Source organism: Gymnoscopelus braueri (genome assembly GCF_963280865.1).
Source record: "Gymnoscopelus braueri genome assembly, chromosome: 2".
NCBI classification, from domain to species: Eukaryota; Metazoa; Chordata; class Actinopteri; order Myctophiformes; family Myctophidae; genus Gymnoscopelus; species Gymnoscopelus braueri.
Window position 1 is genome coordinate 31,686,319 of NC_137604.1, and position 25,555 is coordinate 31,711,873.

The 25,555-nt window shown below is 41.2% G+C and overlaps 2 protein-coding genes across 3 annotated transcripts in view; both read left to right on the forward strand.

Annotated features, from left to right (window-relative positions):
• LOC308097700 (von Willebrand factor A domain-containing protein 7-like) overlaps positions 1 to 8,184 on the forward strand; it is a 36,896-nt gene extending 28,712 nt beyond the window's left edge. For both annotated transcript variants that reach the window (XM_080445669.1, XM_080445670.1), the window contains 13 exons: positions 363 to 491; positions 911 to 1,097; positions 1,334 to 1,503; positions 4,105 to 4,217; positions 4,342 to 4,458; positions 4,646 to 4,816; positions 4,904 to 5,033; positions 5,140 to 5,292; positions 5,847 to 5,939; positions 6,143 to 6,414; positions 6,563 to 6,696; positions 6,846 to 7,005; positions 7,621 to 8,184. In XM_080445669.1, coding sequence (XP_080301795.1) covers positions 363 to 491; positions 911 to 1,097; positions 1,334 to 1,503; positions 4,105 to 4,217; positions 4,342 to 4,458; positions 4,646 to 4,816; positions 4,904 to 5,033; positions 5,140 to 5,292; positions 5,847 to 5,939; positions 6,143 to 6,414; positions 6,563 to 6,696; positions 6,846 to 7,005; positions 7,621 to 8,001 — 2,210 coding nt within the window. In that variant the 3' untranslated portion in view covers positions 8,002 to 8,184. The remainder of the gene's footprint in view (positions 1 to 362; positions 492 to 910; positions 1,098 to 1,333; positions 1,504 to 4,104; positions 4,218 to 4,341; positions 4,459 to 4,645; positions 4,817 to 4,903; positions 5,034 to 5,139; positions 5,293 to 5,846; positions 5,940 to 6,142; positions 6,415 to 6,562; positions 6,697 to 6,845; positions 7,006 to 7,620) is intronic.
• A 4,067-nt stretch (positions 8,185 to 12,251) lies between these two features.
• LOC308097716 (von Willebrand factor A domain-containing protein 7-like) lies at positions 12,252 to 22,069 on the forward strand. Its single transcript, XM_080445689.1, has 17 exons — positions 12,252 to 12,513; positions 12,836 to 12,972; positions 13,219 to 13,363; positions 13,636 to 13,729; positions 13,976 to 14,104; positions 14,413 to 14,599; positions 14,863 to 15,032; positions 15,469 to 15,581; positions 15,700 to 15,816; positions 15,961 to 16,131; positions 16,218 to 16,347; positions 18,012 to 18,164; positions 18,281 to 18,373; positions 18,615 to 18,886; positions 20,236 to 20,369; positions 20,487 to 20,646; positions 21,281 to 22,069. Exons 1-17 carry the CDS (start codon positions 12,328 to 12,330, stop codon positions 21,659 to 21,661), a joined length of 2,772 nt encoding a protein of 923 aa, XP_080301815.1. The 5' UTR covers positions 12,252 to 12,327; the 3' UTR covers positions 21,662 to 22,069.
• The last annotated feature ends 3,486 nt before the right edge of the window (positions 22,070 to 25,555 follow it).

Genomic DNA, 25,555 nt, shown 5'->3' on the forward strand with positions numbered 1-25,555 from the left:
CGGAGAAAAACATTGTGACCCGGAAATGATTCTTTTTTTTTACATCCGGCTCCGGGTGAGTGTGACGTAAGTGGAAAACGAAAGTGCTGATGAGAAATAAACAGAGCCGTGCGATCACAGATTAAACAATGAAAATTCAAAAGAAGTTAAGAACGCATCAATGCGTTCTTTTGAATTGCTGGCATTCAAGCGATGGATTTGAAAGAACGCATCGATGCGATCTTGGCAATCAATGTGTTAAGTCAACCTGTTTATACCCCACAAAGATGTCCGCCGCTACCAAATGACACTTGTTGATGCCCCCTTCAGGATTTTTGGCACGCACTATGTCTATGAATCATGTTTATGTTTGACGTATGCAGAGAAGGACACTGCAACCTGCCGTGACTGTGCCAGTGGAACATGCCCCAATCCTATCCTTCCTATCATTCTACAAGAGAAGAAACTCACCTCAGGCTACATGGGAATCTTCTCTGATGCCAAGCCTAAAGGTATAAATTACAAACGATCATTCTTCTATATCTTTCCAAAAGCCTTCCCTTTAAATTGGGCTTCTTCCCAACCTTCCCAAACATTATATTCCTGAAACACGGTGAGTATATATGAGAATACCAGCTTCCCATGACAATGAAAGGTGCATTTGTCTTATAACCAATTGATCATACTAAATATCATGTTACAATGACTTCCATTATATCTACATGTCCAAGACATACAGTATGTGTTAGAAATATGTGTTGCTGGTGGTATGGGAAGACAAACCATTGAAATTCATAATACATGTGTATTATGTTACAGTATTTATGTTATTAAACATAGTTCCCCATGTTCTCAAAACTATATATATTTATTTTTAAATCAAGAACATTTCAGTTTTTTCATGGCTAATCTACCTTTTGTCCTATGCAAGGTAAATGCAGTCACGGGGGTGCTGCTGACCTGACCAGCACAGTGGTCCCTCGCGGTGGCATTAACAAGGATGAGCGTCGTCCAGACAATGTGGCATTCCACACAGCTGCTGTCAATTTAGCCACCAGTGCCAGCCTCCAGCTACTGGAAGACATCCGTGGAGCTGCTGGGGACATTGACTTCTTGAGGTACAATGAGAAAGGATTAAGTTAAAAAAAATTACACAAAGAAATGCAAATGACATGACTATTACAATGTAAACTAACATAGAGACTTCATAAATTGCATTCAGTGACAGTCAATGCTTTTTTCCAAAGCTTTTCTACCATGACATATTATATTATTAGTACAGGTCCACACTATACCAGCAACAGAAAATACAACAGTGTAACCTTTCTACTGAATGTCTTTCTGTCTCTTATAGATTGGTTGGCATCGCTCGTGCATCTGTTGTGTGTTTCGTAATCGACACCACAGGCAGTATGTCTGATGACATTGCAGAAGTCAGGAGAGTTATTAATCAAATCATTGACAGCACAAAGGGAACGCAGGATGAACCTTCTGAATATATTCTGGTTCCCTTCAATGACCCTGGTAAGACCTATTTTTGTGCCTTTGTAGTTTGTAGCATCTACCTACAGTACCATTTCTGTCAAGAAGTTTATAAAGCATTAAACAAATGTACTGAATATGCACTGAACAATAGAACATCATTATGTAACAATAATATTTAAAGGTAGGGTAAGTGACATTTTTTGGTTAAAACAAAACGTTTTTTGTTAAATGGTTAAAGGTATATATTTTGATAGTAATCATTGCTATATAGTGTTTGTTCAGTAACAAGGGTCTCCCTGTCTCTCCAGCTCTTTATTAAACAGAAACTACATTTTCAGGTAGGTGACAAACGTTCAGCCAATCAGAAGAGAGTAGGCCTACCCATTTATCAGCTTAATTTCCCCCCCCCATTTTTGTCTCCACCAGGCCGAAAGGCATGGCGAGAGAGTATGTTGTGTTTTACCCCCTGTCCGTCCGTCCGTCCGTCCGTCCGTCCGTCCGTCCGTCCGTCCGTCCGTCCGTCCGTCCGTCCGTGTGTCCGTCCGTCCGTGTGTCCATCTGTCTGCGAGCGGCTAATCTCCGGCACCGTTGGCCCGGCCGCTGCGAAACTGTGCACACATACTCCCTGGATGCCAATTCAGAACCTCTGGGCAAATTTCTCAGATTGGCCTTTTATAGCGCCACCAGGAGGCCGATTTGTGCAAAATTCATTTTTTGATATTACTCCTACAGATTTTATCCAAACATCACGCAAATCATTACACAGTATCTCTATAGTCATGTGATCAACACGGATCTGTCTGATTTTCCATATTCCATCCTGATTGGCTAAGGTTGGCTTCCAAAGTTTGGAGGATTGGTCCATTTTGAACTAAATGCCTCAAATCATGAACGCAGCTTGCGATTTCCGTGAAATTTTACACGCACATTCCCACTAGGCTGAGGAAGAAATGCCACTTGCCAATTTTTTAATCAGCCTCATGGTGGCGCTATAAAAGGCCAAATTGCGTTTTTAACTGTATCTGCACCGATCTGCGTGAAACTTTGCACGCATACTCCCTAGAGGCCAAGGAAAAACATCTGCCCTGCATTTTTCACATTAGCCTTTTATAGCGCCACCAGGAGGCCGACTTATGTAAAATACATATTTTGAGATTAAGCCTTCAGATTTTATCCAAATGTCACGCAAATCGGTACACATGATCTCTATTAGTCATGTGATCATATTCCATCCTGATTGGCTAACATTGACATCTAAAGTTTGCAGGAGTGGCCCGTTTTGAACAAAATGCCGCAAATCATGAACGCAGCGTCCGATTGCGGTGGAACTTTGCACGTACATTCACACTACGTTGAAGAACAAACGCCACCCTTTTAACATTGCCCTATTATAGCGCCACCAGGAGGCCGATTTTTCGTTTTTATATTACTCCTACAAATGTTGTCCAAACATCATGCAAATCAGTACACATTATCTCTATAGTCAAGTGATCAAGATGTTTTTTTTTATTCCATCCTGACTGGCAAATTCTGAACATTGCTGGCCCACAATAACCTACCTGACCTGGCGGAGACCTGTGCTCCGAGGAGCACTTTTTCTAGTTTTGTTGTGTTTCAGTTCCAATTTTGTCTGCTCATTAGTGCCATCGCTTCCAATTTTCCTTATTTAATCTGTATGCTGACTGAGTTCTCTATCCTGATTGGATAGAATGGCTATCCTGACCTGAAAATGCATTTTCTGTTTAATAAAGAGCCGGAGAAAGGAGGCACGGTGGCGCAGTCGGTAGCGCTGTCGCCTCACAGCTAGAAGGTCCTGTGTTCGATTCCCGCCGGGGACGCTGTGGGCGCTGGGGGCGTGTCTTCTCCTCCGCGTCATCAGCGCCCATACCCTAGGTGGGGTTGGCGAAAGGGCCTACTCTGTGTGGAGTTTGCATGTTCTCCCCGTGTCTCCTAGGGTAGTTAATACCCTCACAAAAACATGTAGTAATCCTGGTCGCTATACCGCCTCCCCCATGACAGCCGGGGCGCCTGATGGAGGGGAAGGGAACTGGTTGGAATAACGTGTTCCTTCCACGCGCTACGTCCAACCAGGGAAACTCCCCCCTGTCAGGTGACAAGAAGGTCAGTTGGCTCTCATGCCTGAAGGAAGCATGAGCTCGGCCCTGGCCTCCCTACTGTGGGGGACTGGTGTAGTGCTGGTGTAGGGCTGGTGTAGCGCCCAGGATCACTTAGGAAATTGGCACCGGGTGAAAAATATGGGTTACAAAAATCGCGGGATAAAAAATTTAAGAGAAAAAATAAATAAAGAGCCGGAGAGACATGGAGACTCCTGTTACTGAACACACACTCTATAGCAATGTATCAGAATATAGATAGCTATTTAACAGTTATTTTAACCAAAGAAAATCACTTACCCTACCTTTAATGCTCAATATTAAACAACAATTACTTAATATTCAGAAATATATCACTATTTCTGTCGCTAGTTTGTAGGAATCAAGATTTCTAACTAATGTGGTCACAAAGCTTTTGATAGTGAAGCTTATAATATATATGTGTTTTAATAGTATGTGTAAACTTTTTCAATTGGTGAACTCATTTTGATAATAAATTCCTCCTTTAAAAATGTGTGTTGTGTAGAATTTGGACCCATGATAAGGACTCGAGATGCTAATGTGATGAAAGACAAAGTATCTAAGCTCCCGGCGGCGGGAGGTGGTGATGCCCCTGAGATGTCCCTGTCAGGACTCCAGGTACAGAAGCTTTCTCCAGTCAGGAGAAACATTCTCCAGTCAGGATTTGCATATTGATTCATTGGATATATAACCAATGATATTGTAACACATCAGTCAATCGTCCACCTTTCTGTTTCTGTAGTTGGCTTTAACAGGTGCCCCTGCCTCCTCTCAAATCTATTTGTTCACTGATGCCACAGCCAAAGACATTGCACTACAGGATACCATTGTAGCCCTCATCAGGAGCACCAAATCAACGGTAGGCTAAATACTACATTACTGATCCCTGGACTTAATGTTTAAACCTCATTATTATTTAAAAGAAAGAAACGTATTTTAGTGATAATACTGTATATCTCTCTCTTATCTCAATCACATGCTGACATCTTTGCTATGCTTTTCCCATCTGCCCAGTTACATGCTTTCCCTTTCCACCTCGTTACCAGGTGTCCTTCTTCATGACGGGGTCCCGTAAGAGGCGACGTCGTGCACTTACCGGTTCTTTAAATGACTACAGGGACCTAGCTCTGGCTTCCGGGGGCCAGGCCATTGAAGTTTCTAAGAGCGAGTTGCCTCAGGCCACCGACATCATTCTTGACACTTCCACCTCTGCCCTGGTAAACACATGCAGCTCCAAAGGGCCATAAAGTATAATTAAGGTTAGGTTAGTGGAATAAATTAATTTCTCTTCTGTCTCTCCTCAGGTGACGGTTTTTCAACGAGATAGAAGTGCTGGGAGGGAGACCTTCCCCTTTGTGTTGGACGGGTCTCTCACAAATGTCACTCTCTACATAACCGGAAAAGCTATTAGCTTCACGCTGACCAACCCAGCAGGTAATTCTTTCTTTCTTTCTTTCTTTCTTTCTTTCTTCCTTTCTTTCTTTCTTTCTTTCTTTCTTTCTTTCTTTCTTTTAGCTTAACATATGTGTCACACTACCAGGTGTTATCCAGAAACAGAGTAATTCCATTGGTAATTTGGGGACCATTCAAGCTGTGGGGAACCTGTGGAGAATACGTCTCAATGCTGACAAGTTGCCAGGAATCTGGCAGATCTACGTTGTCACCAGCCATCCATACACAGTCAAAGTGACAGGTCAGATATACTCAGTTACTCACCTGTGTCTGCTTTTTCACACAACATCTTCTTTTATTGACTCCAGCCCGAAGGCGTGGCCAAGATATGTCTTGCACCCTGTCTGTCTGTCTGTCCGTCCGTCCGTCCGTCCGTCCGTCCGCGAGCAGCTAATCTCCGGCACCGTTGGCCCGATCGCAGCAAAACTGTGCACACACACTCCCTGGATTCCCAGAGCAGAACCTCTGCCCCAAATCTTTCAGATTATAGAGCCACCAGGAGGCCTATTTTTGCTAAACACATTTTTTATATTACTCCTACAAATGTGTGTGTCCAAACATCACGCAAATCGGTACACATTATCTCTATAGTCAAGTGATCAAGATGGATCTGTCCGATCTTTCATATTTCCTCCTGATTGGCGACATTGCTGGCCCACAATAACCTACCTGACCTGGCGGAGACCTATGCTCCGAGGAGCACTTTTTCTAGTTTAGCTATTGGTTTGTTCAGCTCAATACTTATTAAACCATTATTGATTGTCTAATTGTTAACATTTCTTTGTTTCATTCCAGGTCAGAGCGTCATCACCTTTATCTATAACTTTGTTGAGGCCTTCCAGGGACCTCACCCAAGTTATGCAGTAATCACTGGGCGTCCAAAAGCAGGTACAGACAATAAAACTGTCACACAAAATATTACCTTCTCAAATAGTCCCATTTACTGTATAATACGAGGAACTAAAGTCATGTAGTCATCAAACCTTGCACCTTCAGATTTGTAATGATGGGATCATACACAATCAAATAATCACAATGTATTTTCTACTCACTCTGCCTTGTCTTCTTCCCTCTTTGTCCTGCAAATTCAGGCCAGCCCGCCACCTTGTTGCTATCGGTGTTGGGTAAAAAGGGTGCAGATTCTGTGTCTATTGATAACATTGGTTTGGGTGTCGTCTCTGGTGCAGAGGCCATGAGCAGTGGAACAACAACTGACATGGGTAATGGAGATATCCTGGTTACAGTTGATAGTGTCCCAGACGGTGAGTTTGTCATTATGCTGAATGGAACAGACTCAGTGTCTAGAACAAACTTCCAGAGGCAGTCCACCACCCAGATGTCCATCTCCAAGGTTACCATCAAGGTCAGTGTCTTCACTTCCTCTGTTTACGTCAATCAGGTTTGGACATTGCACACACAGCTAAAGACTGGAATTTGGTAGAGTCAAACAATTCACACAAACATATGAAGAATAATGACACCCTTGCTAAGATTCTTTTGTTATTCCTCAGGTAGCAGTAGACCGCAGTTTGGAACCAGGGAAACCCGTTTCCCTCCCATTCAGTGTGATGACCCAGGGCACTGGTGGCACATACACCATCGATGCCAAGAATAACAGAGGCTTTGATATGAGATTCCCATCAAGGTGAGGAAAAAGACCAAAACACTACTGGCATTCTCATCAGCACTGATATGGCTCAACCTTTGAAACTGTCTATGTAATTTTACTGTACACTCTCATATTTAATACTGTGCCATTATCCTGTTCATTCCCACTCCCCAATTATGTGACAGACTAACTTTGACATCCGGCCAGTATGCCAATGTAACGTTGACCATTACGCCACCTGGAAACACGACATCAGGCACAGATGTAACTCTAACCTTTGACGCCAAGTCATCCAGCGGTGCCGATTCCAACTATGCTGTTCTAAGACTTTCTGTTGTTAGCAAGGTAACCAACCCCGTTCATGACCAACCTTAACATGTTGTAAGTTCTTTAACAGTACCATTACCTAAGGCCAACCAACTACCAAATGTCTAATTTTGGATTTGCATGCTTTTCATGTAATACATTGGTCAAGACAGTGGTCACTTAAGCTGCCATATGGAAATTATTTTAATGAAAAAATATGTAATTTTAACCAACCTGTATGGTGGAGTATGTTAATGCCATAACTATTGCATCTGCAGTGGGTAGAAGTGGTCTCCTATACACATCCACTGAGACATTTAGACGCTACTGCTGGATAGGACATGTAATATTCAAAAGTGCAATATTGGCTAAGCAGGGATATCCTCTTGGAGGATTGGTATACAGTATGTCTGGTTTCTCACCAGGGAGACCTGGGTTCGAAACCGGGTTAGGACATAAACGTTATACATCATCGCTTGTTGAAAATCATTCAATCAAATCAATCGGTTTTCAGCTATCGACACCGACCTGATGAAGTATACAGTACATTTCTCTTTATATAAGACCACTGTATTATATTTATGTACTGCACCTACAGTAGGCTGATTCACAACCGTTTCCCTCTCCTGCATTTGTTTTTGATACTTTCTCCAGATCACAGATTTTATTCGCCCATTGTGCAAGATTGTCAGTGTACAGGCCAAAAACTGCCCTAAGGATGTATCTCGATGTGAACCCTTCAACTGGGAGCTCTCAGCAAACCTCACTGATGGTATTGGTACAGGAATAGAGAGCATTACGCTGCGCCAGGGTAATGGAACCCTCCGGTACACGAAGTTGGATGCTCCCTTGATTCAGGCATCATACAACGCTTCCTGTTGCTCTCGGATAGTAGAATTTATTGCTGTTGATAAAGTTGGCAATGTGGGCAGGTGTTACCATTCAATTATTCACTCCAGTGGGCCTCCTGCATTGACCCTGTCCCTACCACTGTGGCTGTGTCTGGTGGTTTCTGCCTTTGTGGCCAGACTTTGAAGATAAGATAATTGATGCAGCCAAGCAATTTCTCCAGTTATCAGTTAACATTTTATGATTATTGTTGAAAACAACTATTCCACTATACAAGACTGTTAAGAAACATACCATGATGAAACCTTTCCTAGACTTATTTTATACACACTTGTTCTATGGCCTACATTGAAAACAGTTGCCTTACAGTCAGAAACAAGTGAAGGTTGCAGTGCAGTGATTGTCTATGTGATAGCAGACATGACTGAATGTCAGTATACATAGCACACTTCGAATAGACTCCCCCCCCCATTTATCAATAAATAAATTGCTGTTAGACGGTGAAGACAAGTGTATCAAAATTATCATAACAAATTTATTTTCTTCTTCAGTCCCATTATGTTGAATGTATGAATGCTATTGTATACATGTTGAAGTAAAACGTGTTCTTGTAATGAACACAAGTGAAACAGTTGTCCAACAATTCAAATGTATACATGTTATCACACACCGTATTAACAACTTTATGAGATTTTGGAAAATAAAAGAACAATGTTATATGTATGTACATATATTTCTTTGGTACTGGAAAACAGCACGTATTCCAGAGAAAAAACAATAAACAAAACAGTATAATGCAGAAACCAATTTGTAATCCTACAAGCACAATAAAAAGTAGGTCAGTACCAAAATATGTTTATAAGTTGTTGTTTATATATTATTTTTTTTACAAGTTACAGCATTAACGGCATATGGCACCATTAATCATAATGGCATGTCGTGATTGACATGCAATTATCATTACATACAATTAAATAGATGACATAGTAATTATACATTCACTGCCTATAAACGCTGTGTATGCTGTGTATGCACATAGTAAATGGACTGCATTCATAGCGTCTTTCTGGTCTGGGGCTATCTGACCCTTCAAAGTGACTCACCAACTGGCTCATCGGGAGCAAGAGGTCTTGCTCAAGGACACTTCAAGAGGCAGCCAGGAGGAGCCTGTGTGTGTGTGTGTGTGTGTGTGTGTGTGTGTGTGTGTGTGTGTGTGTGTGTGTGTGTGTGTGTGTGTGTGTGTGTGTGTGTGTGTGTGTGTGTGTGAGTGTGTGTTTGAATTGTCTGAGATACTTCTGGTCAAATATTACTCATATATTATGCTAAGGCCTGCCATAAATGAATGGGTAGAGAGACTGTCTGAGAATCAGATGGTCGCCGGTTCGCCCCTTGGCCCCAGTCTACGTGTGTGTACAGTATGTGTCACTGGCATGCGGGCATGGGCTTGCACAATTAATTAGTAATTGTGTGTTGGATTAGGTGTGTCATTGTGGAAGTATTGACTGTAGTCAATAGTATCTGTTAACCTTTACAGGAAAACAAACTAACAAATGGGCCTATGGTTTCATGCCCTTTTAACCATTTAAACCCCTTAGAGAACTGGACTTGAGTTACAACTGTACTTGACCACTTTTTCAGTCTAAAAATCTCTTCGCCAAAAATAGCCGATCTTTGCGACGCATTGTGAGCTGGTAGATCTACTATTTTTGGCTAATGTTCCCCCCCAGAATATGGACGCTGAGGTTCAAGTGGTTAACAGTGGAAGGAGTTTTTCTTCTCAAAAGCATTCCTCTGGTAGTCTTCACCCTCCCCAGGACAACAGCAAGGGGTTGGCAGTGACAGTAACCACAGAACACATGGAGAATTTGCCATGACAAAAATGAAGGAGAAAATAGGGAAAAGGAAAACACAAACAAAAACATCAGAAACAATATACATCTAGTAATATCCTTATTTCGCATCATTTCTCTAGCTAATTTTTTCTCTCTTTATACTAGATTTATAGATGCATCATGTCTTTTATTTTTACTACTTGGGAACGATGTAAGTCAGGAACGATGCAAATAGGGAATGCATGCCCCACCCGGTTATGCAATACCATTGTACCAGTTGTCAGAGTACCAGTTGTGTGTGTCTCTCTCTCTGTCTCTCTGTCTCTCTGTCTCTCTGTCTGTCTGTCTGTCTGTCTGTCTGTCTGTCTGTCTGTCTGTCTGTCTGTCTCTCTGTCTGTCTCTCTGTCTCTCTGTCTCTCTGTCAAGTTATTTCATGGGGATCCATGCTCTATGCTATGTGATCTGACAATTCATAACACACTGTAGGTGATGATTGCATGACGAGTTAATCATTTTCATTTGTCACACACACACACACACACACACACACACACACACACACACACACACACACACACACACACACACACACACACACACACACACACACACACACACACACACACACACACACACACACACAGTACATTTAAGCTAAAACTCTGCCTTGGGAGCCCCCTTGAACCTGACAATCATATAATTGTCCCGCCCCACATATAGATAAGACATATAGTATATAATCTGCTACATATTTTTAGACACAGGACATATCTCATACCGGTCAAGTAACTTACAGGTATGTACTGTACATTGTCATTGCTGGCATAAGCTTGGTTGATTTTTCTTTTCTTGTATTTCATGGGGATAATTGCTTTTTAAACAACACACATTGATCAAGCATAAGTAAGTATTTGTTAGATTTTCTTTTTTTAATCTGATAACTGCATTATGATTCATAATGATTTTTTTGTTTGGTTTTTCAAAGGCACACTTTATTTATGTGATTTTAACTTCTAAAATAGTGCTGGGGTGGGCAACCACCTCTCTTTGATTCACCAGGTGATCAATTGAGTTGAAATAACCATTATTAACCATTATTGTTTAATGTGCATAAAATGTTTCTCCCCAGATAGTCAAAATGTATCTTCCTTTATTAATCATGTAAAACTAATTGTATTATTAATTATTGATTAATTATTGATTTATTCCATAGTTATTATTCTAATTAGCAATATTGCTGCACACAAGAAGGCTGAATTGCTTCCGCTTTCTTCCTCTTTTTCTAGAAATGCCAGGTTAAAGCTACATTTTCAGTAGAGGTTGGGTGTGTAGTTACTACAAATATTACAAATATTGCCAAGATATGTTCAGTAGTTGCTCTGTGATTAGAAATTGATCATCCAAGATAGTCTCTCCATTAACTTAACCCATTAAAACCGTGAAAGCATCTGTCATTTTAGATTTGAACGTTGGCTATTTAAAAATAGTGTTTGAAAAATGTTGAAACATTTTGAATTAAGAAAAAGTGTGAGAACAACTGATTTAGAAAGCATTTGAGGAAACAGGTCTCAAAGTCAGACTTTTAGCACACAAAGGAATGCAAAAAATGACAAGTAAATAAAAATGTAAAGTTTGTGTTGAATTTACTATTTGAAGAAGGAAGAAGATCCGGATCTGTATCCGAATCACTTGTGTTTATTATAGTTTTTGTAAGAAATTACGATAGTAAGAAACAAAAACTGTGTCAGGCTTTGTAATTTTATACATTGGCACGATCTGATTTGTTTTGTTTGTGTTTGTTTGGGTGCAAAAAGAGAGATTTTGAGACCTGTTTCACTGTGCTATCTAACTGAATGGGGGAAGTATTTTGGATTATATCTTTCAACAGAGTAAATATTCAAGACATTGTGATCACTGTATAAGTGAAACGCTTTGTTTTTTAAATTGGTATTAATTCCCTTAGTTTTATTCGATTAGCAGTTTTTTACCACATTAGAGAAACTTAAAATTTCAGTCTAATATTCATGTGAGAATGGCAACACGATTATAGTGTAAGAGTCTTGGGCCAGGTGCAGTTAAATGTATTGTGTACCGTATGTAACTACTTCACCTACTCATTCTTTGTATTCTGAACTCTGAGCATTCATGTGAGTCTTAGAGCAAAGATTTCTGTAATTGTTTGGGAGAAACTTTGGACTCCTTTGATAAATATTTCAAAACAAATGATCAGCTTTATATTCAATCTGTGATGATTTAATCATGGTGATGTGATTTATGCATGTTTACAGTGGTATAATAAATAATTCGTACCTAAAACATTTTTAACTCACACGGTAGCTCACAAACTGCGTACCAATATTATTTGCTTGGACTGTGCTCACTTTGTGGGATTTCTGGGACCTTTCAATACAGCTTTGGACTCATTTCAGCTTGCACTTTGACCATAATATTGGTCTTTTCATTCAGATGGATTAGGATATGTCTCGCATACATACTGTCTCGCCTGTCCTCAAAAGCCAAGTTATTGAAACAGTATCAGAATGGCATTTCAGCCAGAGTATAATGTGAAGCGCAAATTACTTTTCCATCATTTGTCGTTTTGATGCAATCTGTTATTAATTATATCATGACTAAACGTCAGCTGTTCTGACTAATTATTTACAACCTTTCTTTAAGACTAATGATGTCACCAGTGCTGGGTGTTGTCCTGCTTACCTTGGCCCTATCAGGCGGGGCCATAGCCTTTGCCCCCATTGGAGGCGACGCATCCACTCATGTCAGCATTACAGGAACGGCTCTTTTGCAAAAAGTGAAAGAGACTTGTCGGGCAGTGGCTGAATTATCTGGTCATGAGTTCAATCCTACGGTGGGTAGGAACACACACACACACACACACACACACACACACACACACACACACACACACACACACACACACACACACACACACACACACACACACACACACACACACACACACACACACACACACACACACACACACACACACACACACACACACACACACAAAATATCTTCTATTTTTAGATATTTTACATCTGGAGAGTAATCAACTGAAAAATAAGCTTACTGTACTGTGAATACCTCTCAACTTTATTTAAATGTATATGAATGGGCTGTACATAACTTTCAGAGTAATATCACTTATATTTCACCTTTGACCTCAGGGTAACTCAGCAGAGGAGCTGGTCCAGGCCTGTCTAGGTCCCACAGCAACAGGAGAGGTGTCAGCTGCCAAGTTCCGCTCTGCTCTCAATGAGATCTACGTTCAGAATGGACTGGTGGACCGTGATTTCATCAACAGGTGGGAGAACTATGTGTATAAGAAAATAATGTAATGGTAACATAATAGAAGTATTTATGGGCTGTAGACCTTACATGGAATGCTATAGAATAATGCCTGTATAGTCTGTGACATCATGATAAGTACAGCTCTGTAATAAGTTTTGCCACAATTTAAAATGTGCTAGAACCGTGAGTTCTTGTAACATTTTGCCCGGCTTGACTAGGCTTAAGTTAACCGACTGAAAATGTATTTCCATAACTTCAGTCCTCCCCACCACTTCAACAATGAGGCTTTCCTTGAGGGGCGGGGCCTGATCACAGAGGGTGTGGCTAGCATCAAGGCCAACATCCGCAATCAGAACTTCCAAGCTGCAAGGGAAACACTGGGAAGAGTGCTGCATACCCTACAGGTGAGAGAAATAGGGAGAGGAAGAATAAATTAAATTAATCATAAATTCACAAATAATCACAAAACTGAAACTCTGTGTGTGTGTGTGTGTGTGTGTGTGTGTGTGTGTGTGTGTGTGTGTGTGTGTGTGTGTGTGTGTGTGTGTGTGTGTGTGTGTGTGTGTGTGTGTGTGTGTGTGTGTGTGTGTGTGTGTGTGTGTGTGTGTGTGTGTGTGTGTGCGCGCGTGCGTGCGTGTGCGTGCGACCGTGCGTGTGCATGACTGAACACTATCAGGACTTCTACAGCCATAGTAACTGGGTGGAGCTGGGATTCACAGATCCATACCTCAACCTCATCCGCCCAGACCTCGCTCTGGAAAGCCTGGCAGGTGTGTGTATTTCGTTTTTGTAGACCCCCAAGAACCCCCCCCCCCCCCCCCCCTCCTTTTGAATGTATGACTTTTGTATACAAGATTTTGAGAATATCCAGAAGCAAGGAGTGGGGGGATTGTTCACAAAGCAATTTTCTATCTTTGTGGCTTTAAGAATTTTAAAGCTCAGTTTTTCACACTGTAACATTATCTAAAGGTGTTTGTTGTGCGTTTCCCTGATTAATCTGTGTTTACGTTATGTAGAGAAGGACACTGCAACCTGCAGTGACTGTGCCAGTGGAACATGCCCCAATCCTATCCTTCCTAACATTCTACAAGAGAAGAAACTCACCTCAGGCTACTTGGGGATCTTCTCCGAAGCCAAGCCTAAAGGTATATGTACAGAAAATCATTCTAAATCATTCAAAGAAATATTCGAGTAACTGTGGAAATGTATTTCCGAGGTCAAAAATATATTTTCAAATGCATCTGTTTGAGCAAATTATCGGACATTCTGAAACATACAGTAGTGGTATACCATACTTGTGGTATGAGAAGGAAAACTATTGAAATTCATGTTATATGCGTACTGTATTATTAGACATTATGTTGTCTATATATATATATATATATATATATATATATATATATATATATACATACTATCCTGTAAGTTTGCTGTACCTTTTGTCCTATGCAAGGTAAATGTAGTCACGGGGGTGCTGCTGACCTCACCAGCACAGTGGTCCCTCGCGGTGGCATTAGCAAGGATGAGCGTCGTCCAGACAATGTGGCATTCCACACAACTGCTGTCAATTTAGCCACCAGTGCCAGCCTCCAGCTGCTGGAAGACATCCGGGGAGCTGCTGGGGACAATGACTTCTTGAGGTACAATGAGAAAGGATTAAGTACAACATTATTACACAAAGAAATGCAAATTACATGTCAACAAATAGGGCTTCATGAATTACATTCAGTTTATGCTATTATACGAAAGCATCCACTACCACCATGAGATATTATATTATTAGTGGAGGTGTTCCCAGTGGGAATATAACCCCTGGGTAGTTTTAGTTCACGCTAAACCAGCACCAGTTGCTGCAGCAGAGAAAATCCAACAACCCTTATATGTGTCTTTTTGTCTTTCACAGAACGATAGGCATCGCTCGTGCATCTGTTGTGTGTTTTGTCATCGACACCACAGGCAGTATGTCTGATGACATTGCAGAAGTCAGGAGACTTGTTAATCAAATCATTGACACCACAAAGGGAACGCAGGACGAACCTTCTGAATATATTCTGGTTCCCTTCAATGACCCAAGTAAGATCTATTGTAGTGCCTTTGCAGCATCGACCTACAGTACCATTTCTGCCAAGAAGTGTATACAACCTTTAAATCTATACAGTACAATTTTTACTTGAAAATGGAAAATTATATTTAATGCTGAAATTGTTAAATGTACACAATTACTTAGATTCTGAAATATTATCTCCCAACTTTTTTTGCTAGTTGAGATAGTGAGACTATTTCACCCACACAATAACCTGGTCAATGTTTGTTACCGAAACCTGAACATGCTGATCCGACATGCTGATTGTCAGCCCAATAAACCCGCAGATTTTATGCTTATTTTAAATTAAGAAGTAGTAGTTTTTTAAATGCTGGTTATCTCATTTTAAAACGACACAGCTTACTCAGTAGAATTAGTAATATATTTGTGGTCCTGCAATGTCAAAATGTGTGCATGTTTGTGTAGAATTTGGACCCATAACAAAGACTCCAGATGGTGATGTAATGAAAGACAAAGTATCTAAGCTCACTGCGGGTGGAGGTGGTGATCTCCCTGAGATGTGCCTGTCAGGACTCCAGGTACAGTAAATCATAACACACTCCAGTCAGGATTTGCATATTGATTTATATTGATATATCAACCAATGATATTGGAGATAAACACTTCGGTCAATCCCCCACCTCTCTGTTTCCGTAGTTGGCTTTAACAGGTGCCCCTGCCTCCTCTCAAATCTATGTGTTCACTGATGCCACAGCCAAAGACATTGCTCTAAAGGATACCATTGTATCCCTCATCAGGAGCACCAAATCAACGGTAAATACTTAGACTTCTGGACAAAACAAAAAAGAAACATATTTTAGTGATCATATCTCTCTTTTCTCAGTCACAAGCTGACATCCTTGCTATTCTTTTCCAATCTGCCCAGTTACAGCCTTTCCCTTTCCATCTTGTCACCAGGTGAATTTCTTCATGACGGGGTCCAAGAGGAGTCGTCGTTCACTTAAAGCCGCTTCTTTCAATGACTACAGGGAACTAGCTCTGGCTTCCGGGGGCCAGGCCATTGAAGTTTCTAAGAGCCAGTTGCCTCAGGCCACCGACATCATTCTTGACACTTCAACCTCTGCCCTGGTAAACACATGCAGCTCCAAATGGCCATAAAGTAATTCAGTTTTAGGTTAGTGGAAGGAATTGATTTCTCTTCCGTTTCTTCTCAGGTGACGGTTCTTCAGCGAGATAGGAGCGCTGGGAAGGAGACCTTCCCCTTTGTGTTGGACGGGTCCCTTACAAATGTCACTCTCTACGTTACAGGAAAAGCCATTAGCTTCACACTGACCAACCCAGAAGGTAACAGTCACTATGCCCACACATTGTTTCGTTTTCTTTTTTTTCTAATAACAATTGTTTAGATAGACAAACAAATACAATAAGTACATACATAATTGAAAACATGTTTTTAATGTATGTAGGAGATCATTCACCTTGTGCTTGTACACACACACACACACACACACACACACACACAAGAGCTGAAATTGCATTGGAATTGCATCGGAAAACATTAGTCTTACACACCTTATGCTGCTGTTTATTGAGACTAAGCTCTGTGTTTCCATATGCGTACTGTATTATTGTTTCCGCCAGGCCGAAGGCATGGTCGACACTATGTTTTGCTCCCTGTCAGTCCGTGTGTGTGTGCGTCCGTCCGTCCGTCTGTGTGTCCGTCCGTCTGTGGACAACTAATCGACGGCACCATTGGCCCGATCGACGTGAAACTGTGCACGCACACACACACACACACACACACTCTCCCCTCCTAATGTTTCACAGTATAGTCATTAAACCAAACAGATCTGTCGGATCTTTCATATTGGCGAATTTCAAACATTGCTGGCCCACAATAACCTACCTGGAAAAAGTGCTCCGAGGAGCACTTTTTCTAGTTTTCTTTTTGTACAGCTAGCTTCTGTGTAACACCCCAAGAATGATTTTAGAACAGCTATAGCTTATCTGTTCTAAAATAATTGTAACTCACAGCCTTGTGTGGCTTATTGCTTTGATAAATAGTTACCAAATATGGCAACCTGAAAGTAATAGACAAATCCCAATTAAATGTTTTTAGTAACAATATAAGAAAAAATGTATCACCAACTGCCTGCACAAAGAAGGAAGTTGCTATGCAAATGCATGGAAGGTCCCCAACAGTGAGTATTGTAAATGTAAAATATGTCTATAGTGAGCAACTCACTATGGCATATGGCATGGCATATTTCTCACCTAAAATGTTATCAGTGTCACGGTACCAGGAAACTGGTGAACTCAAATGCAGAGACTAAACACAGAGTCAGGTTAAAAGATTCAAACCAAGGTGGAAGTAGGCGTGGAAGTGATCAGGCCGGCAGGCAAGGCAGAGGCCTGGCAGGTAGGCAGGCAGTGGAACAGGTGAGCTGGGTTCTGAAGAAGAGGAGAAGACTTTGAGTTGCAGGTAACACAACAGTAGGAATACTAGGTAACACAACATGAAATACAGACTAGTAACTTCACTAGCAAGAGTCATGCTACTACCATGGGAGGTTGTGCAATGATCTGGCGATAAGTGGTGAGAAGACCAGGGTTCAAATACTGTGAGGGTTGATGAGTTGATGGCCGGCAGGTGCGTCAACTGAGGGAGACGAGGTGACCATAGGCAGGTGTGCCAAAGCTGGAAGCTGGGAGGAAAGCCTACGCCCACACAGTCAGAGCCACAGTACGCCCACACAGAGCCACAGACTGTGACAATCAGAAACTGTTTTTGTAAATACAAATTCTCTAAAACATTGGATATTTTTGAAACAATTTGTTTGGCACAGACAGTAACAGTGATAAAATGCGGTGATTGGTATGTGTTTGTAGAATAATTTACAATGGCTTTGGGCATGGTACAGCTCAGCCTATCATAATTAAGCTATATCCATTTTATAAAGTGTTTTATCTAGCCTCATCTTCTTCTCTTCTATGTGTCACACTACCAGGTGTTAGCCAGAAACAGAGTGAGGCCAGTGGTACATTGGGGACCATTCAAGATGTAGGGAACCTGTGGAGAATACGTCTCAATGCTGACAAGCTGCCAGGAACCTGGCAGATCTACATTGTCACCAGCCATCCATACACACTCAAAGTGACAGGTCAGATTTTCACACCTATCCTTTTATTTATCTATGGTTTGTTCAGCTCAATACTTTTAAAAGCATTAAAGCATTATTAATTGTCTGGTTGTTAACATTTCTGTGTGTCATTCCAGGTCAGAGCGTCATCACCTTTATCTATAACTTTGTTGAGGCCTTCCAGGGACCTCACCCAGGTTATGCAGTAATCACTGGGCGTCCAAAAGCAGGTATACAGACAGTTAAACTGTCACACAAAATATCACACTCACAAATAGTCACATGCACTTTTACAACTATATGAAAACCTTTTACTGTAAATTACGGGGAACTAAAGCCATTATGTAGTCATCAAATCATGTGTCATTAAGATTTGCAAATAATTTGATCATTCATAATCACATGGCTACATCAATGTATTTTCCTACTCATTCTGTCTTGTCTTCTTCCCTCTTTGTCCTGCAAATCCAGGTCAGCCTGCCACCCTGTTGCTATCGGTGTTGGGTAAAAAGGGTCCAGATTCTGTGTCTATTGATAACGCTGGTTTGGGAATGGTCTCTGGTGCAGAGGCCATGAGCAGTGGCACAACAACTGACATGGGTAATGGAGATATCCTGGTTACAGTTGATAGTGTCCCAGAGGGTGAGTTTGTGGTTATGCTGAATGGAACAGACTCGGTGTCCGGAACAAACTTCCAGAGGCAGTCCACCACCCAGATGTCCGTCTCAAAGGTTACCATCAAGGTCAGTGTCTTCACTTCCTCTGTCTATGTCAATCAAGCTTGGAAATCATAACTGGTCAGTTACTGTACATACAGCTAATTACAAAAATAATTTGGATGAGTCAAACAATTCTCACAAAACCAACATAGGAAGAATACCTCCAAAAAATATGTTTAAAGGAATATACGTACCCTTATACGAGAAAATCGTATAAGGGTACAGTATGGTCACACAAACTGCAATTTTACCAATGCGGGCGGATTCTACCCATGCTTTTTAATGGGAACGGAGCGGTTTGTTGCCATTTACGGATTTGTGCAAAAAACACGCTCTGTTCCCAATGAAAAGCATTGGCAGAATCCGCCCTCATAAGCAGAATTAAAGTTCGCTGTGACCACACCCCAAGAAAGTATATTTAAGCAATATTACACGAGAGGGTGTGCTTTACCGTCATTATTGGCACGCCTGTGATTCGCCTCGTTCCGCCGCGATCACAGAAGTGACAATAATGTAAGGTAAAGCACACCCTCGAGTGTAATATTGCGATTATACAACAGTTACCAACAAAACACATCCAAATGTATTCATATTGTGGGGCAATTCATAATAAAAAAAATTCGCTTATCCGTTTCCCTGTAAAGAGAAGAGTTTATTTGACTGAGACAAAATAGTCCCTGTAGAAGCGCAGCACTCTTGAGTCATCGTCTCATCAACACAGCTGATTCCAGTAGGCTATATGCTCCGTCGTACGATCGTGTTACGTGGCCAAAATAACTGATCTACAAGCTCACAACACGCCAAGATGGCGATGCGTTGTGAACTTGTAGATCGGCTATTTTTGCCGTGCGATACCTTCGTACGATAAAGTATAACATACACTGGACTGTTAACGAAATGGGAGTAATTTTACTTTAACACAGGAGGATATTTAAACAGTATGGATGTTACCATTGAAATAAAGCACACTTTTTTCCAGTTATTCCTTTTATTATAGGATTTTAGGCGATTTAGTGTGCTCTCTTCTAACCATTGATCAACCGTAAGTCCACCAAATAAGTCAAAATTAACAACATAGTCCATTTTGCGTAGCTGTTTGTTCTCCGGTGGCGGCGGTGGGTACTGTCTGTTTGTTTTCCTACCGTGGGACAGCGTGACTTCACAGCACAGCTGTCCCATATAGGTCTAATCAGGTGCGGACTGCAGTGCGGAGTGATTTATTAATGTGATTAGGCCCGTGCTATGATGCTGGTTTGAAGCACGGCTAGAAAGCTATTTCAGCCAATCAGATTGCTTGGTCGGAACTACCTGTTGTATAATACACTATTTCACCTGCCTTTTTTTCTCCTCAAATCCTTTTTGTTGTTCCTCAGGCAGCAGTAGACAGCAGTTTGGAGCCAGGGAAAACATTTTCCCTTCCATTCAGTGTGATGACCCAGGGCTCTGGTGGCAAATACACCATCACTGCCAAGAATGACAGAGGCTTTGCAATAAAAGTCCCAGCAAGGTGAGGAAAAAGCCCCAAACACAACAGGCATTCTTGCTGTACAACACTCATATTTAATGATGTCACAATAACAGCCTCCATTAACCTGTTCACTCCCACTCCCCAATTATGTGACAGCCTAACTTTGACATCCGGCCAGTATGCCAATGCAACTTTGACCATTACACCACCTGGAAACACACCATCAGGCACAGATGTAACTCTAACCATTGACGCCAAGTCATCCAGCGGTGCCGATTCCAACTATGCCGTTCTAAGACTTTCTGTTGTTAGCAAGGTAACCAACCCCGTCTTTACCATTACAAAAGATACAGTACCTAGGCACTGCTACCAAATGTGTAATTTTGGATTTGCAGGTTTTTCATGTAATACATTGGTCAGATGGTCACTCAAAGCTGCAATATGGAAACTATTTTAATGATATAAATGTCATTTTAACCAACCATGTTAATACCATAAAACTATTGCATCTGCAGTGGGTGGAAGTGGTCTCCCTCCCTACACTTAGCAACACCCTACACCTAGCAATTTAGATCCTGGTGCTGGGTAGGACACCTGCTGGTAGACATATAGTACTGCATGCACCTCAAAAGTCCAATATATTCCTCGACCCTAGCCAAACAGGGATTGTCTCTTGAATTGGTTCATTTCTGGTTTCTCACCAGGGGGACCTGGGTTTGAATCCCGGTTAGGACATAAAAGTTACAGATTGCATGTTTAAGCCTGTCTTATACATCATCGCTTGTTAAAATCATTCAATCAAAAAAAAGAAAAATCAGCAATCGACACCGACCTGATGAAGTATAAATTTGTCTTTAACTAAGACCATTGTATTATATTGTACTGTACCTACAGTAGGCTGATTCACAACCGTTTCCCTCTTCTGCACTTGTTTTTGATGCTTTCTCCAGATCACAGATTTTGTACCGCCATTGTGCAAGATTGTCAGTGTACAGGCCGAAAACTGCCCTAAGGATGTATCTCAATGTGAACCCTTCAACTGGGAGCTCTCAGCAAACCTCACTGATGGTAATGGCACTGGCACAGAGAGCATTACGCTGCGCCAGGGTAATGGAGACCTCGAGTACACCAACTTGGATGCTCCCTTGATTCAGGCATCATACAACGCTTCCTGTTGCTCTCAGATAGTAGAACTCATTGCTGTTGATAAAGTTGGCAATGTGGGCAGGTGTTACCATTCAATTATTCACTCCAGTGGCCCTCCTGCATTGACCCTGTCCCTACCACTGTGGCTGTGTCTGGTGGTTTCTGCATTTGTGGCCAGACTTTGAAGGAAACATGGGCCATGTTGATGTTCCATTTTCATTTAGCTTTAGCTAATTGATGCAGCCAAGCAATTTCTCCAGTTCAGTTAACATTTCACGAATATTGTTGAAAACAACTCTTCTATACAGGACTAGAAAGAAACATGCCATGATGAAACCTTTCCTAGACTTATTGTTATACACACTTCTATGGCCTACACTGAAAACAGTTGCCTTACAAACCAGTGAAGGTTACAGTGCAGTGATGTGATGTGATAGCAGACTATGACTGAATTTCAGGATACAAAGCACACTCTTAATAGACTGTTTCCTTTTTTTAATATAAATAAAAACATTTCTGACAATAAGACTTTTATGAATCAAAATGACCATAACAAACATATTTATTTTCTTCGGTTCCATTATGTTGAATGTCTGAATGCTATGTACATGTTGAAATAAAACTCTCTCCCCATTTCCTGTCAGCCTACTGTCCTGTCAATAAAAGGCATAAAAGCCCCCCCAAAAAAATCTTAAAACATTTTAAGAGACTAAAAACTATAGTACTATACATTCATCATGCACAGCCTATAAACTCGGTGCACATGCTAAATGGACTGATTGATTGAATGATTGAACACTTTATTGAAGATTTTCAAAAGTAAAGGGAGTACAACGGTTTAAAAAGATCCAAATGGATGACACAAAAAAGCCAACGGCTTGTTTCCATGGTGGTACTGTACATAAATGGTCAATCACTAGCATCAATCGAAAGAAACAGCGACAAGAAGGGGTACAGGGAAAGATAATAGATACATTCTTAAAACAATATATTAATAATCGATCCCTATTTTGGGCATGCCATTATAGGTGACTTCAAAACATTTCCAAAAATATCAAAATACAGTGAAAATAGTTGATTTATATAGTGTATTTGTAGTCTCTCTGACCCTTCAAAGCGCCTCACAATGGATTTCACACACCAATGATGGAGGACACCATGCAAGGCACAAACCTGCTCATCGGGGGCAGTTAGGGGGTAAGTTTCTTGCTCAAGTACACTTCAACACGCAGCCAGGGGGGCCGGGGATCAAACCGAGAACCTTCTGATTCCAAGACGGCCGCTCTACCTCCTGAGCCAATACTGCTAGCTCCCACACAGGAAAGTCCTGTGTGGAAACAAATGGACCCTCATGGGCCCACAAGTACATTGTTCCTCTGTTGCTGTTAATTATTATAAACTTCAGTGTGTGTGTGTGTGTGTGTGTGTGTGTGTGTGTGTGTGTGTGTGTGTGTGTGTGTGTGTGCAAGTGTGTGCGTGCGTGCAAGTGTGTGCAAGTGTGTGCGTGTGTGTTTGTGACCATGTGAGTTTCAATAACCTTAATTGATTTACACTGCACTTTCATTCAAAATGTCATTCAAAAGGGAAATTGAAAAAAAAAGAGTTGAGAGAAATAAACAGGAACATAATTGTAACATTGATTTTGGCAACTGATAGGCGTTCGGATGTATTTTTTATGTCTATATAGCCAAACATCTCTCCAAATCCAGGCTTCCATTAACTATTTCCCATGAGTTTTGACTGCTATACTTATAGAAAAACTCATGCAGACAAAATTACTGAATGGCACATCTCATGAATACAGTAAACAGCTGGTGGACAAAGTACTCAACACCAGTACTTGAGTTAAACTAGATACTCCTGGTGAAATATTACTCATATTCTCCCATATATTATGCTAGGGTCAGCCATATAGATGAATGTGTAGAGACCGCCCCAGTCTATGTGTCGAAGTGTCCCAGAGTAAGACACCCCTAACAGCTCCCGGGGCGGTGCTGTATCAATAGCGCTCATTACTCCTAAATAGTTAGGATGGATTAATGCAGAGGACACATTTCACGTATGTACTGTCACAAAAATACCCCCTTTACTCTGTCAACTATGAGGCTTGACACCAAAACGCATCCGTGTATGCTGTCCGTGCCTCTATGAATTAAAAGTACTGGAAGGACTTCGGAGTGCTGGCTATTATTTTCTTATTACGACTGAAAGTAGCTCAGTCTAAAAAGTACATGAGTTAAAGTAAAAGAGCAATCGCTTTTAAGAATAACACACATTTTCACCCCGTCAAGTCTATTTAGGGTGGGCCTGACCGAGAGCCCGGAGTGTTGGAGGTGTCAGGATAGAGATGGTACCTTAATGCATATTCTGTGGAGTTGTCCAAAAATCCACATGTGAAGCTAGAGAGGATGACAGGGCTGGTTATCCCCTTCTCTCCCAGGCTCCTTATTCTGGGCGACCCTTCCACTTTACGAACTGTCTCTCCCTCCTTAGCTGAGTGGATTCAAACTGCCCTTATGTTAGGCAGGAGATTGGTGGTCAGGGCCTGGAAGGACCCATCTGCACCGGTTCCTTCTCTGTGGTTTACTTCCTTGGGTCAACTGGCCGCATATGAAAGATTGTCTTATAGATTGCTCAACAGGATGGATAAATATGATTTAAAATGGGGACATTATCATCTACATGCTACGGGTCTTGGATGACGTCTCCGGCTCACTATGAGCTTCAATAACCATAAAGTGTCTTGGGTTAGATTTGTCTGGGGTAGGGCTGAGGTAGACTGCGGGCGGTATGCTTCTGTGCACTGTATTTTAGATTTTTCCTTTTGTTGATGTCTTCATGTTTTCACGGTTTGTTTATTTGTATTATGTGTATGGTATGTCTTGTCTCGTTATAATGGTCAGTAATGTCGTTATTTGAATAAGAATGTTCTTGTGATGTTTATTGTATGTCTTGTCTAAAATATGCTTGCATCAATGCTGAAAGTAAATTTTCTGTATGTTTGTCTAAAAAAGAAAATAAAGTACAAATCATAAAAAAAGAATAACACTCATTTTCAACCTTATCTTCATGGTCCTCACTAATGCTCGTCATCAGATGGCAGTGGCACAATTTCCATTAACTCACTCTGCTTCTCATTGGTGGGCTATGGACAGTTCAGAAACCTGCCTACCAATGACATCATAAATGGGGATTCCAAGCTAATAGAGCTATATATAGCTAATAGGGGGCAAAACATAGTCTTGACCAGGCCTTCGGCCTGACGGAGACGATAAATAATTTTAAAACTTGTTTGAAAATACCAAACCTGCCTACCGATGATGTCACTGGCAGGCAGGTTTTTGAACACATATCCACATATCCACAGCCCTCCTCTGAGACAGTTGAACATTGAGAAAAGTGCGGCAGCTTCCTTTAACAGGACAGATAGATAAACAGAACAAATTTGTCATTCTTCCTGTTCACCTATATATCTGTCACCATCTTCAGGTAAATGCAATGAACTACATCCTTGAGAGAATTAATTTCTATCTCCACCAGGCTGGAACGGCCGGAGGCAGAGGTTATGTTTTCGCCCCAGTGTGTATGTGTGTGTATAAATCCGGAGCTAGTCTTGGAAACTACCGATCACTGGCAAATTTCTGCCATGAAAGTCACACACATTTTTCAAATCAGCCTCATGGTGCCACTATACCAACCAGAACAAATGCACAACTTTTGAAATCACTTGACAACAAGGCAAGCGAGGCCTTGATGCTCGTGAAGCAATCTCAAGCGAGCCGCTATAGGTGAGTGATTGCCCGGGTGTACCTGTAACCAAATGAACCCATGTTGCCATTTTTACAGTTAAATTGACTCAAGATTTAAAGGTAGGGTAAGTGATTTTCGTTGGTTAAAATACATGTGTTAAATTAAAATAGCTCTATATTGTGATACTAATCATAGATGTATAGAGTGTTTGTTCAATTATAGGAGTCTCCATGTCTATCCAGCTCTTTATTAAACAGAAAAAGCATTTTCGGGTCGGGACACATATTTTATCCAATCAGGATAGAGAACTCAGTCAGGAGGATAAAGAT

Coding starts and splice junctions, on each gene's coding strand:
- LOC308097716 (XM_080445689.1), top strand. CDS start 12,328: ATGATGTCACCAGTGCTGGGTGTTGTCCTGCTTACCTTGGCCCTATCA. Junction 12,514..12,835: donor GTCATGAGTTCAATCCTACG/GTGGGTAGGAAC, acceptor CTTTGACCTCAG/GGTAACTCAGCAGAGGAGCT. Junction 15,817..15,960: donor TCAGGAGCACCAAATCAACG/GTAAATACTTAG, acceptor TCTTGTCACCAG/GTGAATTTCTTCATGACGGG.